Genomic DNA, 20,099 nt, shown 5'->3' with positions numbered 1-20,099 from the left:
CGATAAACAAGGTAACTGCTACCTGCTATTCGTACCTAAAAACGTTGATTCGTACAGCAAACGTGACAAGGCTAGCCTGTCAAACAGGCGTCAAAAAGCTGTAATGAGGAAAGGAGTTTGAATGTCCGTGCTACTCGAAGTTCTAGGATGCTGTCCGCATGTAATGATAAGTGAAATAAAACTCGCAAATAAATCAGTGACAAACGTTGATGGACACACCGTCGGGCCCTGCAACACTAATTCCTAACGAATGCAAAGACATACAGACCAACTAGTGTGTGATCATTCCCCTCCAGATGAAGCCACTACTGCGTTTTAATTTTTGTATAAAAAACAAAAGGCATACTTGTGTCAGTTTAAATACGCTAGCGATGCTAATGAAATAGCGCTAGAGATGCTAGCGCCAATGAGATGTGCCGGCATGCGTGGTTCGCGCAAAACAGCTCGCCATGCTCGCCCTATGCCTTCACTTGCTTTCCTTAGAGTGCGTTGGTGCGAGTAATCATAGTGCGAGTATAGACGTGCATTATTTTCTTGAAAAGTGCGTGGGATTCAGCGTGAATTCAAAAATGTTCGTGCTTGTGGAGTATGTCTGTGACCTTACAGTCGCGACCATACAGCACGGCGACATCGAACATTTCGCGCCAAAGAATGTCGCGGATTTCGATCCTGGAAAGATGTACCAGGCCTACTGGCGCGGCGACGATGCCACCCAAGGTGGCTATTACGACGCAAAAATCCTTCATCTCACCGGTAAGTGGTTTGTGCTAGCGTTTTGCAATTCACTACCAGTTCTTTATGTGCGTAAACGTGTTACGGCAGGTGTGCAGTGCGGTTCGGAGTGCATTTCATAGCAGTTGCCACTGCGCATGTATCCCTTTGTTTTTGCACAAGTGTGCAGTCCGCGGATAATGATGGGCTTGTGTTTCTCTTGACCTTGCCTGTACGATTTCGGGGTTTCGAGTCGGGCACACTTGGAGTTCAGGCTCGTGTGCAGAAGTGAGCTGCCTTGTTAGGCTGGCGCAGTGTACTTCGGGTGTCGTTTGGATGTCTCTTGCTGTGTTCCAGCTCTAGAACTGCCCCTGCAATGCAGCACCCGCGTTTTGAGGCCCTCTAGACAGGCCTATGCACGCCTGTGCTGCATAAACTTCGACTGCATTAGTCCTGTGTGATAGTGAAACGCTTCCTTCAGATTAATCTCGTAGCTGAAATGCAGACTCTAATTGTTAAATTGCAATGAGTAGTCTTGCATGAAGGGCGAAAAAATCTCCCAATAAGCGTGAAATATATTGCAGCACGGTTCATGTCACTGTTACTGGCAGTGAAATTACTGAACTGCCCTTCTGAACTGCCGCTGCTCACCAGGCACCTGCGTATACCTACCATTTATTAGGTCTTTCCAGCACGCGCATTAAACGATTGCATCTGTTAACTATGCTTCCCTGTAATGTATTCCATTCTTAAGCTATTCATTTTCAAGTGTAACAAGGTGTAGAAAAATGTGAAGTGCAGAAAGGTCTTTTATAAATATGCTTATGAACCACTAGCCGGCACAACCTGCATGCTGCCTCATTTGAGTACAGCTGTGTGCAAGATACTAGGTTCCACCAAGCACAGTGATGGCTGGGAAAGGAAACTTAACCAACACAATGTTCTGTTGAAAGCGGAGGATCCCACAGCACCAGTTTGAGTGGGAGAATGTGCACATTAGAAGTGCCAATTGCGACCGCGGGAATCGTGAATTTCTAGTCAACTGTCAACAGTGTCATGATGGTGAAACAAGGGAACCTTTGCTGTATAGCACGATTGTGTGTGTTGGAGTGACGGCCACCCATTGAACTACCCGTAAGAGGCACCGTTGCTCGCCTCTACTTTGTAAGTACAGTGGCAAGCATAAAGGTTCTGCATGCCACTAGCGCACAGTGAATAACGAGTGAGTGAAAACCAGTGAATTAAGCTCCTGAAATAGCATGTCGAGGCTTGTGTGCCAAGGGTAGTGATCCTGCCATGCGTCTGTCTTGCTGCCTGAATGATGATTACTGAAGATATCAGTATTTGTGTGAACTGCATTTTAGCATCCAGAAAGCTAGAAAGGGATGAGCACTAACAGCAATGCTACATTAACAGCTCGAGATAAGTTAGCTGGCTGAGAGCATAAAAAAAAAACATTGCGCAAGTGAGAGCCCTTCGAACATCCTCTATGAGCTGGTTTACTGACAAGTTCACCATAGTAACAGCGAAGTTAACATGCAGTTATAGCGATTTGTACACTTTCATTCATGGGGCACAATAAGGTACTTCACAATGCTACCATGTCACATTGAGGAACAGCCTAAGGCCAAGATATTTTCTGTTTCTGATGCATCATGGGTGGTCAACCTCTCATACGGACAAACATTTTTCTTGCACCAAGCAGTCACTGATATGAATAGCTGCGATATGTAACCCTCGTGAAAGGTTTGCACAGTCAAAATTGGAGGTATTTCTACGCAAAAAGCAGAAAGGAGGTCATGTCAGGATGGAATGCGGCCTTTTGTCGGCATCTATGCATGCGCGGCAGCCCAGTGGTTCATAAGCATGGTTGGCGCAGCAGTGAGTGCGCTGACATGACGTCACATGCAAGCTATGTATGTCGGTGCTGCTAAAGTAATCTTCAGAGTGATTTTCTGGGATATACATTACTGTAGTATCGAAAGCATGGCATGCGATGTTTTCAGTTGCCTTTGTAAGGATGATAAATCACGGTCTAAATGAGTGTAGTAGCATTCTTGATCATCCACAGGGGTGTGCCTTGGTGTGCACTTTCATCCTTTATCAGCAACACTAGTTTGCACTGGCCACTTTTGATCGGAAGTGCACCCTGCTGGGGCAGTTTTTAGGTGCCCCGCTGCACACCGAGAAACCGGAGAGCAATCCCAGCAAGCATACTGAACCAGCCAACCGAGACCTACACTGGCCTTCTGAGGTCCCAGAGGCATGTGGCTCTCGGTCACCGCTCGTCAAGTGCATATGGATGAGGTTGAAAAGTTATGCAGTGCTTAGGGAAAACTGTTCAGGACAGCGTCTAAGTTGAAAAACGTTACAGAGATGTCTGTTTTGTCTCTCACAGCACGGTGGGATGAAAGGGTCTTGGAGCACATTTAAAGCTACCAGTCATAGGTGCAGCTCCGTACTTGCTGCCACCATGTGTGCACGCTCACACACTTTCTCGACAGGTGTATTTTTGTATTCCATGGGTACACAAGGTGCACTGGGTACATATGTTTCTGTTTCCTCTAGGTTTTCAGAAATTTTAAGTTTGAACAGTGGGAGTTAGGCAGTAGCTTCTATGGCATGTTACTGTGTCTTTTCACTTCCTGGAAATTGGTGAGTGTCAGCATGCGCACAAGTATTCTGAAAGCTGTTCCAGGTTTGGAACACCCAGTAATTGGCTGGCATGCCTCAGTGGTTACATACTTGCCTGGCCTGAACGATGCCATGCTAGCCATGAGTCTCTACACTAGGTGACAGTAGGTCTAATCTCTGGTGGGCGCCCTTTGTCGTTGTTCTTGACGCCACTCTCAGCCACCACCGCAGAGCACTGCACACCATGCTGGCTCACCCGGTGAGACTTGATGAAGAATGCTGCAAAATATACCTCTCGCCATAACTGTCAAAAAAAAAAGCACTGTAGAAGCACTGCTTTGTTTGGTCATCTTGTCCTGTTCTATGCAATTGCAGAAACAGAAGAGGAGATGACAAGTTACTCAGAGAAGCGGCGCAGGAGGCCACTAGTGCCTGCTAGCGTGAAACGCAGCAGCGCAAAGGATAAAGAAAAGGTATTGTGACTGCGGCTTGTTCATTACGAATTATTTGATTTAAATCTTAAGGCAAAACCACTAAGCGGCAACACTTGTCTTGCGTTGCACCAGTGTCTCGTCTATCCATTTTGCTGGAGCTGAAATGGTGGCATTAGGAGGCTACGCATGGAGACACAGGGGTCTGTCAATGCGAGACCTCGGCGCCAACGTCTCAGCACAGTGTGCTGTTTGGCAACCATCCCCTGGAAAATAATGCAGACTTCTTTTATTGTTCGTGACTACTTGAAAGAAGTAGTATGCTGTGTCACACATGATAGACTATGTGATAAGAGGTTAAGAGCATAATGGCTAGCTCTACTTATAGCTTTGTAGAGACATAAGGAAAGGAAGTGGCATGCACCTGCTGCTATTGGTAGGTGTAGCGTCATGCTTGGTGTTTTAGATTTTTTGGGGCTAGTAAGCTCTATTTCAGCTTCACTGTATGGGAGCACGAAGGATGAGATGGGATTGCAGCTTGTTCATAATGGGTGCTGGGGGTATATAGTCATTTTGATTTTGCTTTCAAGAAGCCAACCGTAGAAAACTGTGAATACGTTGCTGTGGCATTTTGAAGTTTTGGTTGGCCTTGCTAAACTTTGAATTGCAGGTAACGCCACCAGCTAAAAAGGTGCGCAAGGAGGTGCAGCGGAAACATGAGCTGGACCTCCTGCAGGAAATGCAGGACCAGGCAGGAGAGGTGGAAGCCGCTTGCCAATGTCCTGCACTTCAGCAACTCCAGGCGTTGAGGCAGGAGATTGCGGACCTGAGAGGAAAGCTGGCAGAAAAAGATTCTGCCAATGCTATTCCGCACTGCACCTGCACATGCAGGGAAGGGGGCTGCGAGCCACTTGAAGCGGAAGTTAAAGAACTTCGCGCACTAAACGCGGAACTGCAGAAAAGCCTGCTACTCAAAATATTTTCATCTGGTGAGTGCATAATCTGGTCACATGCAGATGGGGGCAAGAAGAGAGCAGGCAAGCAGATAATGGCAGGCTTTAAAGGGACACTGAGGAGAAATTGAAGTTGGCTTGTATCGATAGAATACCAGCCCCTAATCACAAAAACACCAGTCTTACCGAAAACAGAGCTCTTGTAAGGTAGAAATGAGCAAGCGCTAAAATACAGGTGTCGCCGCCACAGCCTAATCTCGCAAGTACAAGGCGGATGATGAAATAGAGAAACACCACGCATCTCTGAGGCTGACAAATGGGCATGAAGGTTACACGTGTGAAAATTGAATTAAGTTTTGCTTCATAGCCGCTAGGGAACTTTTATCACGAAAGGAAGACGGAGAAAATACAACCGGTGTGTTGGAAGTAAAAAAAAAAAAAACTACTTGGCGGTGCGACAGGCGGCCAGTTCAGTTTCGGTATGCTTCAGCTCTTCGCGGAAAGCAGCCGCCTCTGCCCCCCAAAGCATCGCACGCTCTGTGGGGCTGAGGCCGCTGAAGTGCAGGCTGGAATTCTTTGACAGGGTTGCGTTATCAGGATCGGTAACGAACATCGTCGCAACGTCCGATCACAGCTCGCCACCTGCGTCCAACAGGCTAGATGTCAACGACCCGCCGCAGCCCTTCGTCGCAACGACAAGTGGCTGCAGCCAATGCGAGCGCTGAGAGCTGTAACGTCACGATGACGTATAGGTGCGCTGCTGGGGCCGGCGTGTTGGCCATCTTGGAAGGCTGGATGCCGCACGCCGGTGTCAGAAAAAGGGGCTGGGCTAAAATTGTTTATTCGCGGGCATAACAAAGCCTGATGCAGAGGACTGGCAAAAATAGAGCATTTTTGAGGATCGTTGACCAATACTTGGTTGCCGATAGCAGTGGTAGCGGCGATACATGCATATTTCTTCCCACAAACGCTTTGCTGCTGCTGCTCGGGGCGCCTCGCCTGGTGTCTGCTGCTTCCTGCGCTGGTGTCGTGGAAATCGTACATATCATTGTTATTGTGAGAGGTGGGTCATATCAAAGCAATGACGAGACTAGTATACTTTTATTACAGTGATGTCCGCTGTGTCTTCGATGCAAAACACGGTATAGGCAGCGACGACTACGGCAGCCAGGAAACAGCTCAGTTCGTCGCCCGGCGCGCCCGCGATCGACGCCGTTGCTGAAAGCTCGGTACTTGTGCAGACGTGCTTTTCCGCTGCTCGAATATAGCAAGCAGTCTTTCTGATAACAAGGCTGTTTTGTGTTTACTAATGCGAATGTGGGGTACACCTCGGCAGCTGTCGGACACTCCTTCGGGGTGGCAGTGCGATACTGGCTGTGGGCTTAGGATGAGCCGAGCGACGCATTCGTCGCTGCCGCTCCATGTGTCCCTGCTTGCTTTGTGATGGTGAACCGCTTGCAACAGTTCGCGCGCAGCGCTGCAGCAGATTTCGTACATGTGTCTCCTGCTTTAAGCGCCCAGCCGGCGGTAGCTTTTATTTCGGCTGCTAGACCGCACCACACTGCGCCAGCAATCACGGAGTCGGCGTTTACGTCACTGTTTCTCTGTTTCGTCGCAAGAGAGCCGCCTGTTTGAATTGGAGCGGCGGGAAAAAGTATTTCAACTTCGGATCCAAATCTCTCAGCAATAAATGCATCTTTCGCACAAGCGACAACTAAGCCACGAAGTGCCCAACTATCGAATTTTGCTAAGAAAAAAAAATTGCTAGAGTTGTCCTCAGTGTCCCTTTAAGAGCACTTGGAATCAGAATCTTAAAAATAATTGTGGTCACAACAGTCGGAAGGTCTAGGGTTTGCCCGCACTTGAAAACAGGTTGTGAAAAAGATATGGCAGCAGTGGCATGTATTTACTTTGGGGTGAGAGAAGAGCGATACTTGGGCAGAGCTTTAACTATTGGTAAAGTAATCTTCGCTGAGGATGATAATGTGGTGTGAAGTTTTAGTTTTTTGTTTTGTTCCATCTAATGCGACCTGTTATGTCGAACATTTCAGAAAGCAGACTTATCTGCGCGTCAAATATGGACGTTCAGGTAAACGCAGTGCCACAACTGCGGAACAGCACAGTGCCACAACTGCACAACAGCACAGTGCCACAACTGCGCAACAGCACAGTGCCACAACTGCGCATGCAGGAAAACAGAGGCAAGTGAGCTCTTTTAAAGTGCATCTGTTACTTTGGTTACTTCATTCAGCTAATGGGGTGGCACAGTGGTGGGCATGCTTTGCAGCTGAGCACAAAGTGGAGGACAAGTCCCAGCCAAACACTCAGCCAAATGCAAAAAACAGTCGTGTTGTGCGCCCTCAGTGCATGTGAAGGCACCCCAGGCGGTAGAAATCAGTCACGAGTACCTGTTCTCTCATGAAGGCAGGACCCCCCTTGTTTTCCCGCGTGGGGACCAATTCTGTAAAAAGGAGGCTTCACGTCTTCTTTTAAAGGACTTACTGGGCATAAACCTAGTCTCCACATGGTGACTGCAGGAGTGACTATTATTTGTTTGTGAGTTCAGTGCCGGATTATGTGATTTATTTATTGTAGGTGTCGCTACTGTGGAGCAATTGCTGGCACAAACAGCAAGGCTAAGCCCACCTGTAGCTAACAGCATCTCAATTCAACTGCCTTTACAATGGCGAATCTTATAAACTTGCTACTATATGCAACTACTTGTACTATATGCACGACTTAGCGCAGAATGTGGTTTGGTGTATGGGGTTTAATGTCCCAATGCAACATGGGCTATGGAGGGACGCTGTAGTGGAAGGGCTCTGGATTAATTCAGATCTCTGGGGTTCTTTATTGTGCATTGAGACCACACAGTACATGGGTGCCTTGTGTTTCGCCTCCATCAAAACGTGGCCGGTGCGGCTAGAGCTGAACCTGTGTCCCTCAGCTGAGCAGCCGAGTGCCTTAACCACTGAGCCATTGTTGCAAGGCCGCAAAATATGAAAGCACTAACGCAAGACAGGAGAGGCTACTGGCTTGTTTTTGTGTTGTCTTCACTTTGTTTGCTAGAGCCTGCAACCATTACCAGCTCACCCAACACATTTTTCATGTGTTAAAACCCATATACATTGCTTTGCTTTAATTCAATCCTCTGAATTTTCTGGACTGCCTCCTTTCTTTATTATTGCTTTCTAAGAGACTTGAGAGACTTAGGGGTTTTAGTTTGCTCTGCATTGACATCTAAGCAGAGTGTAAGCTGTTCACGAGTAATTCATTTGCATAGGTGAGACAGATAAAATTTCAAGTGTGCCAGTCCTCGCCCCGTGTGCATCACATGCAAACTCCAATAGGATATGCGGCAGCAGCCTTACACACACCTGTACAATCATTAGTGCCACACTCATTAGTAACGGCAGACCACATTACACCATTGCGCCACTCACACATCACAACCCACACCGGCAGCTTTGGGGAGCAAGTCATCTGTCTCTTCCGAGACAGTGCAGTTATGGAGCACAAAGCCTGCTTTTCTTGAACAGTTGTTTATTGTGGCCTGCCTCACCTCGTACCACACACTGTACACAAACTGCACCGCTTGTAACAAGGTCACCTTCATGTCAGGATGTCCGGAAGCGTGCTCTGACATTCCCTGGTGGTCTATTTTCCCATCAGCTATTCCGGCATGTAAGGCCGCCCTCAGCGGTTATGGCGCTCTGCTGCTGACCCGAAAGACACAGGATTGATCCTGGTCGTGGTGGCTGCATTTCGATGGAGGCAAAATACTGGGGCCCGTGTGCTGTGCGATGTCAGTGCAAGTTAAAAAATCTCAGGTGGTCGAAATTCCGGAGCCCTTCACTACGGCGTCTCTCATAGCCTTAGTCGCTTTGGGACGTTAAACCTCTTAAAACAAACAAGCAATTCAAGGAAAGCAAACTTCTTCACTTTTGCGGCAAGAATTGGCCCAGTGATGGAAACATTCTAGTTGCAAGCGTTCAAAAACGACTGGTAAAGGGACTGTCCGACGTCGCCATGCAAATCCTCTGCCACCAGTAAGCCCTTTCACAAGGGCTGTAATGAGTTGCAGTGGCTCGAGCCATTTATATGAACACAGATGCTTGCAATATGTGCTGTGTTACACTTGCAGAGTAGCTCAGCTCCATAAGTTCTTACCTTTAGGCTCGGCTAATAGCCTTTGTAAGTTTCATTTTGCAGATGTGAAAGATGTAGAGATGTAGCACAGAACATGTACTTCCTCTTTTAAGGACCTTAGTTAAATTTGCTCTGTGGTGTATGAATGTGCATTCAATGTGTATCAATTTCACAGCGCTGCCTCGTTCAACACCGTCGACCGCCGCAGTGGCTGGCAGTAGTGGCCCTGACGAGTTTGGTGAGCAAACCCTTTTGTGAGGCATGCTGTGTTACTGTTATCGTCAGCCTAATTTTGCCTTATTGCTACCTGGCTTGAATGCGGCGCTGTGCCAAACAGACATTGCAGGCAGGCAGGCACCGTTGCCTTCAAATGAGCTGAATTGAAATGTGTGGGCTTCATATTAGAATAAAGGTTATTTGCACGCTGATTGTCTTGTTCAGGTGAAATAGTTTGTGTTAGAGTTGCAAATCTGTACATTGTAGGGCCACCAAGAAACCCTTTCATAGGGCCTGTGATGTGTTGCAGTAGCTAAGGCCATTTTGTGAACGCAGATGCTTGCAATGTGTGCTGTGTTACACTTGCAGAGTAGCTCAGGTTCATAAATTTATGCCTTTCAGCTCAACCAGGTAGATTAACTTGATTTGTAGGTGTCAAAGCTGAATAGCTGTTGTAGCACAGAAAGGCTTTTCCTGTTTTAGGAGCCCTGCCTAAGTGGGCTCTGTGGTGTGTGGATTTGCATTCAAAGTACATCATTTTCACAGCGCTGCCTCGTTCAACACCGTCGACCGCCGCAGTGGCTGGCAATAGTGGCCCTGACGAGCCCGGTGAGCAAACCCTTTTGTGAGGCATGCTGTGTTACTGTTATCGTCAGCCTAATTTTGCCTTATTGCTACCTGGCTTGAATGCGGCGCTGTGCCAAACAGACATTGCAGGCAGGCAGGCACCGTTGCCTTCAAATGAGCTGAATTGAAATGTGTGGGCTTCATATTAGAATAAAGGTTATTTGCATGCTGATTGTCTTGTTCAGGTGAAATAGTTTGTGTTAGAGTTGCAAATCTGTACATTGCAGGGCCACCAAGAAACCCTTTCATAGGGCCTGTGATGTGTTGCAGTAGCTAAGGCCATTTTGTGAACTCAGATGCTTGCAATGTGTGCTGTGTTACACTTGCAGAGTAGCTCAGGTTCATAAATGTATGCCTTTCAGCTCAACCAGGTAGATTAACGTGATTTGTAGGTGTCAAAGCTGAATAGCTGTTGTAGCACAGAAAGGCTTTTCCTGTTTTAGGAGCCCTGCCTAAGTGGGCTCTGTGGTGTATGAATGTGCATTCAATGTGTATCAATTTCACAGCGCTGCCTCGTTCAACACCGTCGACCGCCGCAGTGGCTGGCAGTAGTGGCCCTGACGAGTTTGGTGAGCAAACCCTTTTGTGAGGCATGCTGTGTTACTGTTATCGTCAGCCTAATTTTGCCTTATTGCTACCTGGCTTGAATGCGGCGCTGTGCCAAACTGACATTGTAGGCAGGCAGGCACCCTTGCCTTCAAATGAGCTGAATTGAAATATGTGGGCTTCATATTAGAATAAAGGTTATTTGCACGCTGATTGTCTTGTTCAGGTGAAATAGTTTGTGTTAGAGTTGCAAATCTGTACATTGTAGAGCCACCAGTAAACACTTCTGCAAGGGCGGTGATAAGTTGCGGTGGCTTAAGCCATTTGGCTTAGTAGATCGAGTAAGCTGGCTATTTAGGTGTAAAAGATATATAGATGCTGTAGCACAGAACCGGTACTTCCTCTTTTAGGGGCCTTGCTTAAATGAGCTTTGTGGTGTGTGGATGTCACTCAAAGTGTATCATTTTTACAGCACTGCCGTCTACCAGTGGAGCGGCTATGAGTCGGGACATGTACGGTGAGCGAATCATCTTGTGATACATGCTGTTCAACTATTGTTATCAGTAACCTAATTATGTCATTACTCACCACTTCGCTTGAATGTGTTGCAGTGCCAAGCAGACATGGTAGGCAGGGAACTGTGGCCTGTGTAGCATACTTTGTCGTTACTGCTCCATGAATTCACTGCATGTGAGCCGTACCCTCTTTCAGTGCTTTCTGCATCACAGCCAATGTGGCCAGCAGGCTTAGTCTAAGGGAGCTGAATCAATGGAGCTCTGTGTTGGGGTTTATAGAAAGTGTTAACTGTTTTCATGCCTCCCAAAAATCTCCTCAGATGCGGATATTGACGCTGAAGGTGGCAGCTGCGATTTACAGCTGCCTGGAGCCGATATCATAGGTGCCACCCGGGACGATGGGAAGGTAATTGCATGAAATATTTTGGGCATATGGGTTGAATTACCGTATTTACTCAAATCTAGGCAGACCACGATTCTAAGCTGAGACCCGAAAGTTGAAGGCCACAGAAAAAAAAAACTTGCTGCGATTGTAGGCAGGCTGCAGCGGTCCAGCTGGCCGCAACTCCTAGCGATGCGTGCCTTATGCGACCTGTTGGTGTAAGCTCGCGGTCTTCACTAAGCCAGTCCATGTAGTATTTGTGCAGCCGATCCTTAAAAGGCTTGTTGAGGCATACACCAAGAGGCTGCAGCTGCCCTGTCATGCTGCTGGGTATGATGGTGATTTCAGTACTGGCCTTGGCAAGCGCACCTTTTACGCCATCGGTCAGGTGCCGACGGTAGGAGTCCGGGACGAGGAGGGAATGTTTGGCCAAGAGGGCCCCTGGACGCCGTTGCCGAATGATTCTTATCTACTCCTCAACCATTTCGCTCGCCATCCATCCATTTTCATTGGCACGGACGATCACGTTTGTTGTGAACACTTCCGTGCTGGAAGAGTCTTCCGTTCGAAAATTATGTACACCGGCAGCTTGTGGCCATCCTCCGTGCAGCCCAACATTACTGTCATGCGCTGCATCTTGTATCCGGCTGAGCACACTTTGACCTCCTTTGCACCTTTTTCATTCACTGTGCACGCCACTGGCATGCCAAACCATACACCCGTCTGGTTGGTGTTTCCCGTTTGCCCTACTACGTAGCTTTGCTCCACCCTCTATATAACAAACTGCTGAAATGCGATCAGGTTCTCTTCATAGTCGCCCGGCAGCTTTTGACAGATGGACATGCGACATCGGAGGCTGAAGCCAAAGCGCTTCATGAATTTCTGCAACCAACCCCAGCCAGCTTTGAACTGTTCCCGGGGAATGCCTCGCTCTCTAGCCAGCTCTCTTGCTTTGAACTGTAGCACTTCCGTTGTCACTGGAAGTGCTGCTGACCTCTGCGACTTCATGAACTCGGCCAGTGCTAACTCCACTTTGGGATGGCGGCCTTTCTTTGGGCCTGTGAAAGCCGTTCTCGTTGCGGCGCAAGCAAAAATTTCATTACATTGCCTCCTCCAATGGCAAACATTCTTTTCATCCACGCTGAAGTCCCGCCCGGCTTGCACAACTGAAGATTGCTCTGCAGCGAGTATAACTTCGTGCTTGAAGTGCAGATAACGAAAGCCCTCAACAACGAAATTTTCGCAACAAGAAAATATTTCGAGTCCCCGGCAGAGGTACGTAGGGCTACATGTATTTCATATCCCTCAACAACGACACATCTTCAACCGGCAGCCCTGCGACAACGAAAATTTCTGCCGTAGCGGGTCGCGAGTTTTCTTTGCACGATCTCAAAATAACATAGAAACAGTCGAATCCAGGTGAAATCCTAATCAAAAATGTGTTAAAACGTTTTTTAGGCATTTTAGAAACCAACCGTATATACTTGCATAATGAACCAACTTTTTTTCCAGAAAAGTTGACCCCGATTTGGGGGACGGTTCATTACGCGCAGGAAAAAGTTTTTAAGATTTTTTTGCAACAGTGAAAATTTAATATCCGCCCGCTGGCTCGGCCAGCCGTCTGTCAGTTGGTGCGTTACTTCATTCGTCAATAAAAGCGTGCAGTCACCGGCGCTCCTGTCACGGCGCACGAAATCTTGGCACGCTACCAACTTTGCCGAGCGAGCGTACCACCCCTCCACCATCGAACTATAAACGCCCTGTAAAGTTATCAGCGCGCGGAATCTTGGTGCTCTGCCAACTTCAGTGCCCCCTCCCTTCCTTTCCACAGAAGCAACACGCCATGCTAGCCATGCGCAGCATATCTTGGTGCACAGGCAAGTCCGCAGACGGCGGAAACAGCTTGACACAGAAAAGAGCTAAGAAAAGTTAGCGCTTTAAAAAGAATGTAAGCTCTCAACGACTGAAGTGGTGGGTGGGTTTATTATGCAAGTGGGTCCGTTACGCGCTGCTGACAAACGTGTCTATGGCCACAGCCATCTGGCTTTAATAACCAGCAGGTGCCAGCTGCACCTCCAGAGTCTGAGTGACCAGCAGAAGGTGCAAGTGCGTCTGGTGACGCGAGCGAACTTTCCTTACTGAGCAAGGCATGGGATGCTGTTCTGAGTGTGGACAAAACTGCGCCGCACGGCTTGGGTCTGCACGACTTCCTGTCCGTTGACGACGGTTTGTTCGTCCACGAGGAACTAACAGACGATGCCATAGTCAGAAGCATACGCAGCGCTAACGAGAGCGATGACGGCGACGAAACCGCAACCAAGCAAGCGAGTCCGCGAGATGTGCTTGATGCACTCACCGTGCGGTCATTCCTCCCTACGCATGATGACGACGTGGCCACATAAGATATTTTGAGTTGTGAGGATCGAGTGTTAAAACTCCTCCGAGGCCGTGGACGGCAGGTCAAAATTACGCAATTTTTTCATTAAAACGTGGTTCCTGTGGTATTTCTTTTTTTTTTTGTCTGCTTTCTCTCATTTTCGCAATAATGAAATTCTCACGAGAACGAAAAAAATTGCTTTCCCCGGCGATTTCGTTATTGCGGGGTTCAACTGTATAACGAAACCGCCTGGTTGGTGCCATGGTGTCCGTGAGAAAAACCACGTATGAAAACTTCCACTGTCACTGAATGTGCTCATGCCACCACACGAGGAGAGAACAAGGCCAAAATGGCAGCGAATGCTCGTTTGAGGTCTGATCGGCATCGGCTACGGATAGTAACAGCTACAGTGCTCTTTTTTGCGGACATTTTGTAGGGGCGCCACTGAAGTGCAACTTTTTTGTATTTTATGAATATGAAACCTTGAAATAAAATCCTTGAATCTAAGCCCGCCTAAGAGTTCAATACCTTTTTTTTAAGTATCAGCCTAGGTTCGAATAAAAACGGTATCTGTGAACGTCGTGGATGGACCCTGATGCCACCCCAATTCTGTTGACTAGGACGCAGCTGCTTCCACATATCTTTCAGTGTTTGGCCTTTTGAATATATTTTGTGCTGATGAACCTACTTTCACTTTGAGAAGTCGAGTGTAGCTTGATTTTAATGTTCTGCACAGATGCTTAGTTCTTTTTCTGTAATGGGCAAGGTGTATCAGGTAGAGGGTTTTGATCATGATTTGACACACTGCTGCTGTAAAAAAAAATTCCTTGTCCATATTGTTGTTTTCTATCCAGTTTTCAAGTGATATTTAATTTAGGTCCTCTTTGATGACTGCTCTCAGTGTGCACACATAAAATTCTGGGAATTTGCTGCAGGTATATGCAGGCTCCGGCGTGTGGCTGGACCGCAGTGCCTGGGAAATTTTGCTGCGGTCCCCGACAGACTCCATGTTCTGTCGCGCTGCGTCGCTCATTTACTGGACGCCAGACCAATTAAGAAGCCGCAGCGTGACAGGAGTCATATCGAATAAATCGAAGTCACTGGGGATGACAGAAGCCAAACCGGCACTTTCTCCAGAGAAAGTCTCCTCACTGAAAGGTGAGAGGGCTTTTTCAGTTGCTTTGAGTGTAATGTCGAGACAGTAAAAAAAATGTTGATTGAAGCAAAGCTTGCATTCAGGAATGTCTCATGTAGCACGTAACGGCAGCAGCAGCGGCCGCCACAAGTGGATGTCGGGTATCACGACTGCCTTGCTAATCTGGAGATTGTGGGAAGTAGTGCAGTTTCACAGCAGCAGACGACAGCATGCAGAGCATGCACCGCTTGGACGCCATATCTGAGTGAGCGGCGGTACTCTATCGCCTGCACACGTGGGCACACAAACCTCGGTGATGCCGTCGTTGGCGACCGGCCCATTTCACGCTGCCACTGTACCATCGTCTGTTTTACTTCACGCGTTCTTGTTTTTGCTATCTTCCCCTGCTTTCCTCCATGCGATGTCTTCGCTTTGGTTGCCTTTAATCCGTTGGTTCGCTTGGTTACGGTGCCGCGGCTCAGTCCATGAATGGGCGTTAAGAGCTGCGCTCTTAAAGGGCCACTGACACCCCCGGCCTAAATCCGGTGGTTGTGAGGCATCGTCACCCCGAACTCGTGGCCGCAAACACTTTTTGAATAGACGCATTAATACTGGAGTTATGCGGAGTTAAAGCCGGGGAAATCAAAGTGCCAATGCGTCTTCCTTTCCTTCGTCTTTTGCTCTGTGGTCCTTCTCTCTCGCAAGCCTTTCTTCCGATGTTAGCGAGAGGGGTGGAGTTTCGTGTCGTCCCTTCGTACTTTTCATGCATGTATGTTTGTTTCCGGAAGACCCACCTCCGTTTTATGACCAGAGGGGCGCGCGAACGAAGCGCGGGCCCGCGGACACCGCCGGCTTTTCTTAGAAAACAAGCCTCCAGATGTGTCTTTGTGCGTATTTCTCCTGTGAGTTTGTGTATTTTCTGTTTTTCTATGGCGCTTTGGAATACCACGACAGCGTCAATGTATGCGAGTGGAAAAAGAAAACGAAATGCGGGATGGAGAACCGCAAACGAGGAGAAGACGCGTGGCGTTGGGTTACACCCACCCTTCGCCGCCAAACCGATGGAACGCCTACGGGCATGACGTCACACTCAGGGGTTCAAACGCAAGGAGGTCGCTTTCAAGAAGAGAAGAGCGAAAGAGCTTTGCGTTGAATTTTTTACTCTTTTCCGGGGCGCGTGCCTCTCTAGTGTTTTGGAGGGACTATCTTCCATGCCTGATCTAACCACTGGGCTTATTTTCTAAAAACATCCAAACCCTGGTCAGTGGCCCTTTAAAAAATCATACTCGAGACGATTTTTATAGGAATATCAAAGAACACCAGTGCCAATTTTGTTAACATTTATGCATCTATACTTCATTTCAAGCTTTTTGCAGCACTGCGAAGAGTATCGCTCTCTTGTTCAATTGGCCAGTGCAAGCAAAAAATAGTCCCTCGAATACTTGAGCAGTGTTGTGACAACTTTCCAAACATTTATTGCAGTAATTGGAAAGTCAGGTTTGGTTAATGTTTTGAAAGTATAAGGAAACGTTTCAGTCACGGGTTAAATTAGCAGAGAAAATCTGCACGAACACAGCACTGCGGAGGCCTGCCTCGAAGTATTGTCACCATTATTAAAAATGGAGTCGGCCGAGTCTCCTGCGCTCTTTCCTCCCTAGGGAGGGAGCCACCAGTTGCTGCAAGAAGGGTGCAGAGTACGTTTTGCAGAGCATGCCGTTCAAATTGGCTTAGGTAACTGCAGCCTTCACAGTGCTGCAAACAACTTGTGAGATGAAGTATAATGCTGGAAATGTGGCTTCTAGTTCCAGCTTTTCTGTTTCAGTTTCACATTGATAGGGCAAATTAATTAAATGTTGCCATATTTTACTTGCTCCACAATTTTGCTTTTGCCACATATCCAGCTATATATAAAGCTGTGTTCTAATGCATCATATATTTGATTCTGTGCAGCTCTGTTCCATGTGTACATGGGCGACGCGCCAGCCGATCTGCAGCAGAAACGGCTGAAGGCCGTCCGGAAACACCTGTCCCAAAAACTGGGAGACATGCAGAGGAAAGGACCGTGCCGCGATTAAGTTTTTTTTCTTCATTATTTTCATTACAGTTGAACCTAGATATAACAAAATTGAAGATTCCCGAAAAATATTCGTTATAGGGAGGTTTTATTATACGCAGTTTCCGCGAGAAAGTTCAAAAGATAAATACAGAAACGAAACTAAGGTAAATCAAGGCCAGTGAACTCGCCCAGAATGCATTTATTGCTGGTTGGTTGGTTTATTGTTGTTTAACGTCCCAAAGCGACTAAGGCTACGAGAGACGCCGTAGTGGAGGGTTCCGGAAATTTCGACCACCTGGGGTTCTTTAACGTGCACTGACATCGCACAGTACACGGGCCTCTAGAATTTCGCCTCCATCGAAATTCGACCGCCGCGGCCGGGATCGAACCCGCGTTTTTCGGGACAGCAGCTGAGCACCATAGCCACTGAGCCACCGCGGTGGCTCTGAAAAGAAACGAGTGATCTTGCTGTGCTGTTTGTTGACGAGGGTCGGCACCACTGATCGTTCATAGGACATGAAGACACTTAAAGCTGTACCGCCATCGTCCAGCGAGCCCACAGCGCGTTGCAAAATGTCGATGGCATCCAACACTTAATTTGTAGAAGGCATATCACATGCTGGCCCGACCTCTGGAGATCCATCATCATCGCCGGTCTGACATCGGACACTTTCAACCAGCGCCTCATCCGACATCTCTTCAGTAGTCACGGCACAGTCGTCCGCATACAAAAAGTCACAGAGCTGCACGTTCTCAGGGGCTGCTCCACTCACGCGCAGTAAGCCCCAAGCTTCGGCGAGATCGGGTGGCCCGGAAAGCTCCTCTCCTAAGGGCTCCTCTTCGTCAGTTTGCGCAGCCTGAACTTCTTTCGTTATGCGGGCATTTCTGAAACAGTTGGCGGTAATGGCCGCACTTGTTTCTCGCCACGATGCTTCAAGCATCTCAACTGCTTGGAAAATGTCCACTTTCATTTCCCGCTGAAGACGAATGTTCAGAAGCAGCTTTTGGATCAGTCTACGCCGGTAGCTGCACTTCACGCTGTTGATAATCCCTTTGTCGAGGGGCTGAATTAGGGAAGTGCAGTTCACGGGCAAATACTGCAGTTCAATATTTGAAAGGTCGAGGCCTTCAACATGATGGTACGCAGCACAGTTATCTAAGAATAAGAAAATTCTGCGGCCTTGCTTCTTTATCTGCATCGAACGCCTTCAACCAGACACCAAATATGGCACGCGTCATCCACGCTTTCGTGTTAGCCACGTATTTCACGGGCATCCGGTGTGTTCCTTTGAAGCACCTGGGGCGGGCACTCTTCCCGATAACCAGTGGGACGCACTTGTCAGACCCGTCTGAAAACAGTTATACGAAGTTTACTCTGCTTGCCTCCGTGGCAGACGTTGCCTTTCAGGCTAAGGGTGCGGGTTCAGGAGCAATTGATAAAAAAGGGCCGTCTCGTCACAGTTGTAGACTTCGGACGCATCGTAGCGCTCTAAAATTGCTGGCAGTTTCTCTTCTACCCAAGAATTTGCAGCATCGCTGTCCGCAGAAGAGGACTCACCGCTTATAATCTTTCCAGCGATGCCATACCTGTTCTTGAAGCCATCCATTGCTGGCTTTTAAGTCATCAAATCCCAAGATACAGGCATAATCCCATGCCTTTTGCTGCAAGGGAGTGCCGCTGATCGGAAGATTTCTAGCCCTCATGTCCATGAACCACGTGAACACCGCTTTGTCTACGTCGGCGTACGTTGATGGCTTTAGCTTCTTCTTTTTGCCACTAGCACCGGACTCCACTGCACTGCGAATCGCCTCTTTCGCGTTGAGAATCGTAGAGAGAGAGCTGGCTGGGATTTGAAACCTGGCAGCAACATCCTTCTTTTTCTCGCCTGCAGCAATGGCGTCCAGAATAGCAATTTTGTCCTCAAGAGACAATATTTTCCGTTTTTTCGTGGTCGTATTCATTCTCGATGTGTCAAAGCACCAATGCGACCCGGCGCGCACAAACACGGCAACCCGGTGCGCACACACACGAAGTCAAGATCGAACAGCACACGCCGGCACGGCGAACGGAACAAAGGCTCGAAAAACTGTAACTGAAAACAGTTCAAGAAATGCGTGTCGTGCCACCTAGTGTCATGCATACGAAGTGAAGTGACTTCTCGAGCAGCCAAAGCGTGGCGCTGCCGGAACGAAAGCAAGCGGTGCCTGTGCATTATCATCACCACCGAGCGGGAGAGTGGTGATGCTCGCTCGCCGCCGCTGCGAATGTTTTTTATGCATTCATCATTCTCGGCCATTAAGTAACGAAGAAATTTGGCACAATTTAGCTCTGTGTTCTTAAAATATGGGGAAAAAAGGCAAGGCGGTCGATGGGGCAATTTCGTTATTTCGAGGTTCACTCCCCCAGCCACTACGTTACTTTGAGGTCACAAATACATGGGCTTCTATGGGACTGGCGACGGGGAATGGAAAAACTTCGTAAAATCGAGGAATTCGTTGTATGGAGGTTTGTTATAGACAGGTTCAACTGTAATTTGCATCAGGATCGAGAATCAATAAATTATTTGTACAAATTAGGTGGTTTGCTAAAGATGTTTTGTAAAGCTCTTCTGTCCCTCTTGACCAGCTAGCAAGCTTGGCATAGTGGGACAGTAGGCTTTTCAGTGTCATACACCTTTCATGCGATACATAATGGTGCGTGCTCGTGAACATATGTGAAGTTAGGCCTAGTATCTGCCGAGCACCGATCTGAGCATACATTCAGACCGTCACCATCACCATCAGGACCATCACCATCAGGACCATCACCATCAGGCCCAAATTACGGGTTCCTTCAGACCGTCAAGCTGATGGAATTTTTGACAGGGCTGTCACGGAAGACATTAACCTTTTGCGTTCCCTCCTGCTCTCCCGCGCGGCGCTCCGAGGGAACTTCGCGGTTTAATGCGTCCCCTCTACCCCGTCGTCACCGCGTTGACAAAAGCGCCCCGATGATGAGGGAAAGGGAAGAAGTATGCTATCTGCCGGCCCGTCCAGGTTGCAGAGGGCGGTTGGGACAGTCGGGAGGAAATAGGCAGCTGAAGAGGTTGGGTGGTGTGTTTGCGGGCGTGGAGGGCCGAGTTACCGCGCCGAGGCACGCGTTCCATCGCACAAGGCCCGCCGCCGTCGAGCCATCGTCGCATCCACAACCACCCGAACCAGAGTCATCGCCGCAGCCTCCCTATGTGAATTGTCCGTCGGACTTTCTGCTTTTCTAGCTCTAACTTTTTGTATATTACGTCTTTTCATGCCATGTACGCCTTCTTGTTCTCTGTAGTTGGATTTGTGTGTTCTTTGTATTGTCTCTCTCTTGCTTGTCGCGTTTCGT

At 48.2% G+C, this 20,099-nt stretch overlaps 1 protein-coding gene across 2 annotated transcripts; it reads left to right on the top strand.

The window, feature by feature from the left end:
- The first annotated feature begins 354 nt into the window (after positions 1-354).
- On the top strand, positions 355-17,471 carry LOC149356583 (uncharacterized). Of its 2 annotated transcripts, XM_089584198.1 has the most exons (11): positions 355-753; positions 3,721-3,818; positions 4,447-4,765; positions 6,781-6,930; positions 9,054-9,116; positions 9,641-9,703; positions 10,228-10,290; positions 10,740-10,784; positions 11,103-11,188; positions 14,477-14,699; positions 16,627-17,471. In XM_089584198.1, the coding sequence occupies exons 1-11, from the start codon at positions 450-452 to the stop codon at positions 16,749-16,751; spliced, it is 1,539 nt and encodes a 512-aa protein (XP_089440324.1). In that variant the 5' UTR covers positions 355-449; the 3' UTR covers positions 16,752-17,471. The 2 variants fall into 2 exon arrangements, with proteins under 2 accessions (XP_089440324.1, XP_089440325.1); XM_089584199.1 differs by lacking the exon at positions 9,641-9,703.
- Positions 17,472-20,099: the final 2,628 nt, after the last annotated feature.

Source organism: Amblyomma mixtum, chromosome 3 (genome assembly GCF_055824585.1).
Source record: "Amblyomma mixtum isolate Tamu chromosome 3, ASM5582458v1, whole genome shotgun sequence".
NCBI lineage: Eukaryota > Metazoa > Arthropoda > Arachnida > Ixodida > Ixodidae > Amblyomma > Amblyomma mixtum.
The sequence above is the reverse complement of the archived record's forward strand: the minus strand, read 5'-3'. Positions and strand labels throughout refer to the sequence as shown.

What these genes read in the sequence shown, in the direction of transcription:
- LOC149356583 (XM_089584198.1), top strand. Translation starts at nt 450, where the DNA reads ATGCTCGCCCTATGCCTTCACTTGCTTTCCTTAGAGTGCGTTGGTGCG. An exon ending in GCGCAAAGGATAAAGAAAAG is followed by an intron (nt 3,819 to 4,446) that starts GTATTGTGACTG and finishes TTTGAATTGCAG; the next exon opens with GTAACGCCACCAGCTAAAAA. An exon ending in GAAAGTCTCCTCACTGAAAG is followed by an intron (nt 14,700 to 16,626) that starts GTGAGAGGGCTT and finishes GATTCTGTGCAG; the next exon opens with CTCTGTTCCATGTGTACATG.